This window comes from Salarias fasciatus, chromosome 14 (assembly GCF_902148845.1).
Source record: "Salarias fasciatus chromosome 14, fSalaFa1.1, whole genome shotgun sequence".
NCBI lineage: Eukaryota > Metazoa > Chordata > Actinopteri > Blenniiformes > Blenniidae > Salarias > Salarias fasciatus.
Window position 1 is genome coordinate 13,758,800 of NC_043758.1, and position 10,076 is coordinate 13,768,875.

General features: G+C 45.9%; 1 protein-coding gene across 2 annotated transcripts in view; it reads right to left on the reverse strand.

Moving 5' to 3' along the window:
• The window catches only part of schip1 (schwannomin interacting protein 1), a 47,269-nt gene extending 40,168 nt beyond the window's left edge, over positions 1–7,101 (reverse strand). The window contains exons 1-2 of one of the 2 annotated variants that reach the window (XM_030109019.1): positions 6,596–7,101; positions 2,867–3,661 (exon numbers count right to left, since the gene is read on the reverse strand). In XM_030109019.1, the coding sequence (XP_029964879.1) occupies positions 2,867–3,661; positions 6,596–6,604 (804 nt within the window). In that variant the 5' untranslated portion in view covers positions 6,605–7,101. Of the gene's footprint in view, positions 1–2,866; positions 3,662–5,420; positions 5,563–6,595 lie in introns of those variants that run through there. The other variant, XM_030109017.1, reaches the window with a different exon arrangement.
• Positions 7,102–10,076: the final 2,975 nt, after the last annotated feature.

Below are 10,076 nucleotides of genomic sequence, written 5' to 3' on the forward strand. Positions count from 1 at the left end.
ACAGTCCCTATCTTTATAATCACTGTTTGCCCGTGGGGTGTTTTTAAATTGTGAGTAACTCTGGGTGACTGCACTGTGAGATTTAACAAGACGTAGCCCGTAGGCACAGATTTAATACTTGTGCTGTATGTATCTCAGAAAATACCCAGGTAGCCCTCTTAGTTTGTAAAGTTAATTATACATGTATCCTGACCCCAACTTTGCCATTTTAACCTCAAGACTGGACAGGAAGAACAATGTTATTCTTCACCTCTGAGGGGCGTGCAGTGGAATGGAGAGTTTGAGGTCGTGTTACCCCTTGAGCATGTTCGGTCCCCGAGGGTCCGCTCTGCCACGTGCCTCCACAGTTCATTAAAAACAGAGTAAGAGCAGGTCACCATGCCAATCATCCTTATAAATCCTCCCCACACCCATTCCCTGCAGGCAGACGTTAAGATTGCAGCAGTCAGAAACTACACCCTAAGTAAACACACCTGCAACAATATGATTACTTCAATAGTGCAAAAGCGAGCTGGGAATGAAATAACGTGGAATATTGGAAGTTTCTCATGGCACATGATTCACTGTTATCTAAAGGTTTTCCATCCTCTGATTTAATAGTTTGTAATAAACTCCTCTAATATCTGCTCTCTACTCTTGCAGACAATACAAAAAGGGACTGCTGACAGAGAGCATGCAATATACATAAAGACTGTGTATTAGGTGCAAAAAAAAAACAAACCCTTTTTGCACAAGTGCACAGTGTTGCTACTGCAGACAATCTAATCTAGTCTCCAGGCACTTAACAACTGCTACAGATTATTAGCTGCGTGCTTCAGTGTGTCCCATCATTTTGAAAGTACAGAAGCTTTTGAAGCTCCACTGAAGCACGAATATCTCCGTCCCATCGGACCCCCGCTACATCCCAGACAGACACGCCCCTCTGCACACACGCACCGTCTCGCTGGTGGATCCTGGGTGGATTTCTAAATATTTAACAACATTTTAAAAGCACCAGACCCAATTTCTCCACAGTGTCTCCCAAGTCCAGCAAAATTTGAACTGAGACATTCAGATAACCCCTGAAACCAGAAGAAATCAAAAATATCCTGCGGGAGTATGTTTTGAATTGCCACTTGACCACTTGTTTGCTCTGTTTACAGATTTCTGGAGGGTCAGTCAGGATGTCGTCCTTTAATCTGCCACATGTGGATGCACAAAAACAGGATGACTAAAGAAACCAAATTGTTAAATTTTTTCTTAGATTTTCTCTAAATTATTGAACTGATACAATCAAATATGATCTGCATCCACGAACATAAGCAGCTTTACATTATTAGGAGCTGGACAGTCCAGGGTATGATGCTGTGTAGAGTAAAACCAGGTGGCTTACACATCTATTTCCAATATTTCATCCGTACAACTGAACACAAACCTTTCATTTATTTCTGTTTGGGGGGTTCAGTTCTGTCTCTATCAGACACTATGTGTTGCTGTGTGGACACGTAACACACCCACAGAGATCAAGAACATGTTAATGACGTGGATCATATGTGTGTAAACACACATGTGTTTGTGCATGCACCAGATAATGGGCTGCATGTGGAGACAGAGGCTCTCTTTCATGGGGTTTTCTTTAGCCGAGGTCAATTATATCACAGTCCGGTGCCTCAAGGGAGAGAAAGAGCCAGGGCGGACTTCCCCACCAATAAAGCACACCAGGGAGAGCTCTTCTTCTAGAAGACGGACAGCAGGTAATGAGCACTGACACGCACACATGAGCCATGTGGCTGTGAATGGCCCGGTCCTCTGTTCCTGGCCTTTCCTCCCTCTTTCCTTCCACTCATCCCCCCACGTCTCCCGCTGCATTCCTCACATGCCTCAGGGAGACAGGGTGGGGGGGGGGGGGGGGGGGGCGGGGGCTCCAGGACAGACAATCAAAGACACACAACACACTCACAATAGCTCCGGCTGCGGCCATTGTGCGTGTGCACCGAGGAAAAGGTCTCAGTGCTCACATATCAATAGAGAAGCCCAATCAAGCTTTTTCAACCAGACACTCACCATAACTTATTTCACCCATTGACACTGCCAAGCGTTTGCAATGAAACTCCAAATGCTGTAAATAATTTTCCCCTAGTCCTCCCAAAAATATGAAGCTACACCCTTTTGGAGTCATAGAATAATAATAAAAACACACTTAATTTGCTAAGGCTGTGGTTTAAACTAAATGATGTAATATATTTCCAAGTGACTCATAACCAGCCTTCAGAGCTGACTGAGGCGCTCCCCTGACATGAAAGGCCTGGTGAGCTTTCTGCACAATGTCGATGCAACACTGACCTCTTCTGGCAGAAGTGTCACACGCCCAAAATAAACTATCTCGCCAGAGTTTGAGAAATGAGGTTACATCGATGCCATTCTCTCAGCAAAACTTCAGCATCAGACTCTAAAATCATCAAGTTGCAATGATTATGCACTGCGGTAGTCTAGTTTTTACTCTACTTCAGCTGTAAGAGTTGAAGTGGTTCTCTGACTCTGCCTGCTTCCTGGTGATTTCTATTTGAATCTGGAGTAAGACGTACTGAAGCCCTGTTTTGCACAGTTTCTTTTTCCCTCCAGCTGTGCAGACTTCTCTGATGGTCGGGTTAATAGCTGGCCCAGATAGCTTAGCGCTACATTAGCCGACTAATCCTTTTTCCTTACTCCAGTGAACCTAACCTCATGTTTCTCGGGCCCATCTGACATGGATCACTGTTGGATTATAGCGTCAGTACTTCATGTGTAGCAAGACCTTTGACATACTTAAGAAGAAAAGCTCTGAACATAAAAAAGAAAAGAAAGAAAAACATGTCAACAAAATGATGCGACATCTTTGCAGACTCACTGAGGTGTAGTTTGTCTTGCCCATGTTGTGGTTCTGGTTGTGGTTGAGGTTGTGGTTCTCCTGCTCTCTGCACTGCAGCCCAGCCAGGTGTCTCTCCAGGGCAGCCCAGTCCATGGTGGGCAGAGGTTCTTCCTCTACACCCTCTTCCTCTCTGTATCCTTGCACCAGTCCTCCGGTCCCCCTTCTGCCTCCTCCTCCTCCTCCTCCTCCTCCTCCACCACCGCCGCCACCGCCGCTGCTGCGGCGGCTCCCCCTGCCCTTGCTGGAGCTGCGATGGTTGGGTTTGGGAGTCCCTGTGCCATCCTGTGGCGCATCTGCAGTGTGGTCGCTTCCGGGAAAAATCAGATTGCCGTTCTGTTTCAGTTCGTCTGGGACGGCAGCAACCGAGGTGGCGGTGCGTCCCTCTGGGGGCGGCAGGGGCGGGGTGGTCTTCACGTCCTGTAGCTCTTCAGCGAGGCTGCGACTGTTCACGGTTGACCCGTAGCCGTCGCCAACGCTGTCAGCGTTCACATCCGCCCCTCTGCCTTCCTCCTGACCAGACGGCTGCGGGGAGGTGTAGTCCTCCCCATACTCGCTCTCCCACTCTTCTATCACCTTCTTCTTGTACTCCTGGTAGTCCTCATCCTCCTCATAGTCATCTAATGTGACCAGGTCCAGGGAGGGGGAGGATTTGTAGTCCTCCAAAGTGGCCAAGTCGAGAGAGGGGGAGCAAGGTGTGACCTTGTTGGAGTTGGACTCTGAGCTGGAGCGACTGGACGCATCGCTCCCCAGGTCCATGCCATCCTCCCGGTAATCCTGCGATGAGAAAGAAAGAAGAAAACCAATGAGACTGAGGGCAGGACGGAGGAAGTTCTAAAGGAGACAGTGACACATGGAATAAAAGACACATGTTTAGTTGGGGGGAGTGAATGAAGAAAAGGGAAAGGAATAATAGGAAAATACAAATGCCATTTAGGGAAGTGTGTAGACTTAGATTAGTCACACTGGCATTGTGGTTTGAGACAAGCAACCACAAAAAAGCACTTCCCATCCTGCAGGAACTTCCTTTATGCACAAAATCTTGCATTCACGTTCTCTGCAGGACATGCAGTTTTCTCCCCCGCAGCTGGACTGCTACAGACCTTTAAGCTTCAATAAAGTATGTTAACAGATGAATTTATTCCTTTTACACTCATCTGTATTAGGAAAATGTTCATATATATTTATGCGTGTCTGCGCAACACTTAAAACGCACACAGCAAAGACGGAGTCCTTGTGCCTCGATGTGTCAGAATATTATTCCACCACCCACTGCTACATCTGGACAGCACTGTAAAGACAAACCGTGGCGTTATGAGGACAGAGAGTGAGTGACAGTGACACTTCAACACAGCACCACTGAGGCACGCACAGATGAGTCCCGGACTGCTCTCTAACCCTGAACTACACCGCCCCTTTCAGGCTTTTGACCAAAGACAAAAAAGAAAATGTATGGCTCGTACCAATGACCTGCTGTGGGAAATAAAATTATTTTCTACAACAACATTGGCTACAAGATTATTTTCTTACTGGTTTAGAATATTATTACTTACTAGTAGCTTTGGGTAAAAAAACAAGATATCTTATTCCGTACATACAGTGTTAAGGATATGAGCTGTCTTGGCTTCTGGCGACTGATCACACCTGTGTAGTTAGTGGTTGACGTCAAAGAACCTCGCAGAAAATATCTGTGATGAGAGAAGCAATGTGACTCAGCGTCTTAAAGACCAGATACAAAAAGTGCTGATAAACGTAAAGCCTTTGCAAAAGAACTTGCATTATTGCATGAAATAAAAAAAAATGAAGCTGCAGGGAGTTGAACAGAACAGAAACAGAGCTACAAAAGCAACGTTTTGCCTTTGTGTGATGGCAGTTTATCATCCATCCATTCGCCTTATCTACTGTTTTATCCAACTCAGGGTTTCAGAATGCTGCGGCCGAACCCAGCTGGCTCTGGGTGAAGGAAGGATACACCCTGGACAGGCTGCCAGGCAAACATAGACAGGATGTCTCACACACACACACACACACACACTTATGGTCTATTTAGAGATATGACTTAAGCTAATACACATGCCTTTGAACTAGGAGAGGAAACTGGAATACACTCATGCTTCATGCCACCAGCCCAGTTTGGCATCTGCTTGAAAAACCGCAGTTTTAAAAGCATATTGGATTAAACTGAGGCATGAAAACTTGGTTGTGCACATTTCTTATCTGTCTCCAGATTAAACCAGCCTAAGACCATTGTTAGATCATCGAGAACATGTGCAATCCCACTGAATGTAGTAGTCTGAGACCATTTCCAACAAGCCCAAGATTCCTGACATGGAAAAAAAAATCCATTAGAGAGAAGGACTTAAGGGCACCGAACACCACCAGCAAGAACAGCCCCAATCTGCCATAAAATCTCTTAGATTCATTTCAACAGCAGAATAAGCCCCGTGACGATAAGATAATCTGTAAAACCTCCATATAAACTGTTATTTCTGTATTAAATGTACCAGTTTGTCGGCGCGGAGGAGAACAATCTTACCGACGCGCTCATGAACCGGAGTGCGGTCACCAGCCTCCGTGGGGTGAGAAGCAGCCTGTCATGTTGGCTTTATCACCCTAAAGTGCTCGGCTGAGGGAGAGAGAGAGAGAGAGAGAGAGAGAGAGAGAGAGAGAGAGAGAAACCGGATCCAGGAACCGGGTGGGTTTTCCTCTCTAGCCGAGGAAGACCTCTTAAGTAGAAACAGAGTATCCAAGCGGCGATCGCGTTTCAAATCTCGGCCACCGATCCTTTCCTCGGAGTGTTTATCCCGTTTTGCGCAGCCTCCAAAAAAAAAAAAAAAAAAAAAAAAAAAGCACTTGGTATCCAGATATCACGGCGTCAATACATGCCGGTCACATGACTCAGATTAAAATAGTGTAATCATTTAAAGTGCGAAAGAGAGGTAGAAAAGAGAGAGCGACAGAGAGAGAGAGAGAGAGAGAGAGCGAGAGAGAGAGAGAGAGAGAGGGAGGGAGGGAGAGAGGAGGGGGAAGGCGCTGCAAGACGGCAGGCTGGAGCGGTAAAGCTGATCCGCCGTGGGATTAACCGAGGCGCAGGCACACCATACAGGCTGGATTTGGACAACAAAATGCATGCAAATTGACAGCTGCACCGACCTCCACCCCGCTGCCTGGCGGGATTTGGGGGGCGTCTAATTTACGTCCACGCTCGCAACTCCGAGCGTCGCTCCCTGGAGGCTTTGCGAAAAGGGAGGGGGGGGGGCATCATCGCATACGCCCAGTCCCTCGCCAAGCCAGCGACCTCACTCCAAAGTGGCATTTGCAACACGCATGACAGTTGCATGATCACACCTGGCAATACACAACCCATCCCATAAAACACGGGGATTCGATTCAAAACGGCGCAAAAGACGTGTAAACACTCGGATATTACGCAGCTGTTTCTTCAATTTGCACAGTCATTCATAGACTACTCATATGATGTAATGTTCCCCAAAAAGTCCCAGGAGGAACCTCAACATAGGTGACAGAAACGCCCAACAAAACACCATCGTATAAGGACGATGTCCACTACAGTTGGCACCAGACTGATCCACATTCAGGACATCAAAAATCTAGACAAAAATAAAAGTCCCCGCCTAATAACCCCCTGAAGCCGGGAGGCGAGGTCTAAAAGCAGCAACATCTCTGTCATTTAAGCCAGCCGATACTCACTGTCATCATCTTTGCAGGCTTGCCCTCCACGTCTCAAGACATGGTAAAGTGTAAATCCCAGCAGTTAGATCGCGGCGACGGTGCTGACTTGTTTTACAGCGGCTGTTTTATTCTAAGGGCGGGCGGCGGTGGGTCTGCTGGCTTCACCGGAGAAATGACAGAGAGCCGGGGGAGATTTCAGAGGACTCATCGCTCTGCGCGTGGAGTCTGTCCACAGAGGAGAGCCAAGTCCTGATTAAAGAAAAAAAAAATTAAATAAATAGAAGGAAGGTGGAGGTGTTAAAATCCCAGCGCCGCTTCTTCCCGTTCCTCCCCGGCGCGCACGGAGCGATGCCCAGCCGACACTCCAGCCCTGCGCGCTCTCGCTCCCACGTCAGCTGGGAAATAAATAGGCTCCGAGTAAAGTGCGTCCACTTTATACTGTGGGCTGGCTTGCGCACGATTTTTGGATGCTTCGCGCGGCCTTTTAATCTCCCGAGTTATTTCCCGGGAAAACAAGACGTGAAAGTGCGCGCCACGCCGCCACGCTGGCTGGCAGGTCTGCCGTCTGTGGCGGCGGCTCTCTCGGTATAAATCGGCTCTCTGTCGCAGCCTGCCGCTCCGAGGAGTGACGACGACGAAACACAAACTAAAGCCCAACCTTCTGAACCCCCTGACCTTGCACATGGTCGAGAGAAACACGGTGCGCGAGATGGAGAGATAAGGAGAGAGGGGAAACTATCAAGGTGAATTATTAGACATACTTATGGTGTTCTGAATTTAGACTAGGGAGGGACCTGCTTTATTAAAAAGGGAAAAAGAAAGAAAGAATTACATGTAGCCTCCAGCTCTGCTCCACACATTTAAAACAAAGGCTGTCATCTTATATCTTACACCGAATTACAACTTCATTGGTACACTTGTACATTTCAGCTGGATCCAGTGCAACATCCCTGCAATAAACCCAGCTTCTCTGAAAGTTTCAGTTTGTGTTAAGATCAAGTCACACTGAAGTGGGTTCAAACAACTTGCAGAGCTGGATTCATGAAAAAGATTTCAAACTCTTTTAAAGGTGAACACGATGAAGGACAAGAACTGCACTGGTACCACAATGTGTGCTTTATCCATCAATTTATTTTTATTCATGTTGGCGGGAGCATCAAACAATCCCAGCTGATGTTCAGTGAAAGTTATACCTACTATGGTTCAGCCATTACACGAAGGATGGATTGAATATCTGCTAATCTGCCACTAAGATCATAAATTGCTCAAAACAAATCAGCTGATCTTTCAAAGTTAGGGTGAATTTTAAGCTTTTTAACTGCGTGTAGGAGAACAGCGCCTAAAAAACCCATCAAACCTTCACATCTTAGCAAATATGTAGGCAACAATAGGACGACAAGGCTCACAATAATACACTTCTGACTATAACTTCAGTGAAGATTAAACTGCTTGCATGATCTCCTGATATTGACCTACCGAAAAATGAATTTGCTTTCCTTACAAGCATTTAATGATTTGCTGACAGATAATTTGAAGACAACACCAAATGGACTTTTTGTAATTCAATTATTCTTCAAACCAACTAGTGGTGATGGAAAAAATGTCTATTTTGCAGCTTTTTATTGCAGTAATAGACGTTTACTTCATTGTGACTGTCAGAAGTCGGTATTTTTTCATCTGTTTGCCCTCCGCTTCATCCTCCACACCGGATCCTCCCGAAGCCTTTCTATATTCTTATTCTCTCAGTATACCAACAGCCTGCACATCTGTACACCGCTCTGTCAGACTCCTGAAGTTTCTCCGATGGAGATGAGTCGACCTAGAGGGGTGAGACGGCCCGTCCGGTGTCATGGTTCAGCAGGAACAGCCCGGAGCTCCAGTGGGAGCAGAACGTCAGCTCTCTCAGCGAGGAGGCTCAACAGATGCTGAACCTTCTAACAGCAGCTGGAGAAGCTTCACCTTCCAGTGAAGAGAATGGTGAACTTCCATCCTGCCATCACTGAGTCCATCCTCAACATCAGTGTGATTTTATGCGGATGGGCTGTTGGACAAGGCTGAGCTGCAGTGGACCATCCAGAAGACCACGGGCTGCAAACTCCCACCTCTCCAGGAGCCGAACATCTGCTGGGCAGCCTGGATTCCAGCTGACCCCTGTCACCCCGGACTAAAACCTGTTCAGTCCATCAGGACCAGGACCTCAAGCCACCAGAACAGCTTCTTTCCTGCCTCAATTACACATTTTTCATGCACGTATTCAGTTCAATGAGATAGCTCCCTGTTATTTTTTTACTTGAACTTTATGCTTTTCTGTTTACTTTTGAGTTTTGCACAAAAAAAGCCATGTGTCATGAAACGGTACAATTTTATAGTACCTGGCAATAAAATCTTTCTGATTCTGATCTACACTTATTTGCTTTTATTTCCTCCGACAGGAAGGTTACGTTTGAAGAAAGGTTTTCATTTACTCAACGACGATGTGAATGAAAAATGAAAAAAAAAAGTGTCATTAGATTACTTGACATTTCGGAGCAAATTTGACTCACGAGTTGCATGAATGGATAATTTTCACTTCATTAACAGCGTAGTGTGGAGAATTCATTTGCAAAGTAAATACAGTCTCTAAAGACGATCGGCGGTTAGAAGGCAAGATGAGACTACAGAGTGCGCCGTAAAGGAATAACACATAAAGTAAAGACTTTCTGGAACACCACTACCTTTGATATGAAGACTTTACGAACTGATTATGACTATGAAGTTGGTCTCATTCTCAGATACTTTTGTATTTTTCTATTCTATATATAATAATTACTGGAGAGTTACTGTCTCTCTCTCTCTCTCTCTCTCTCTCCTGCTCAAAGCCCCAAAGAGGTTGTCTTAACAGTAACCAAGTTACTCCTGTTATTTGAGAAATGTGTCATTACTTCTCAACTGACACCAAAATTAAAGACTGTATTTCACGTTGTATTCAAACAGTATGAACTGACAGTATAAGCAGACTTAAATAAATGTTGATTCAACTGTGCTGTACTCTGTTCTTTGTACTAATTTACCATGATTTAACAATTATTAGGGAGGAGTAAACAATATCGAATTTACATTAAAAAACTGATTTGAACTTTAACATCGCTACAAAGCTGATGATTCTACGAGCGCGGTGGCAGGCTGACACACTTCCCCCAGCCTGACCAGCAGTGACCTCACCAGCTTTACTGGAAGTGTATTAATAAAATAACACACTTATCCATATTTAATGCTTCACTCAGTTAATTACCAGCCTGCTGTATCTGCTGCATTATTGTAATGGCGGCCGAGGTAAACAGAGGTGCAGTGTGATAACAACTACAACGTCCAACCTGTCAATTGATCTGCTCTCGGCCAATCACTGGTGCTCCTGAAACGTTGCCAGCTGTGCTCTGCAGCGACTGGCGACGGGGAAAGGGACTAGAGTGGAACAGCCTGGTTTTGCTCCAGTGTGACCTGAAGTACACTCATGAGGTGT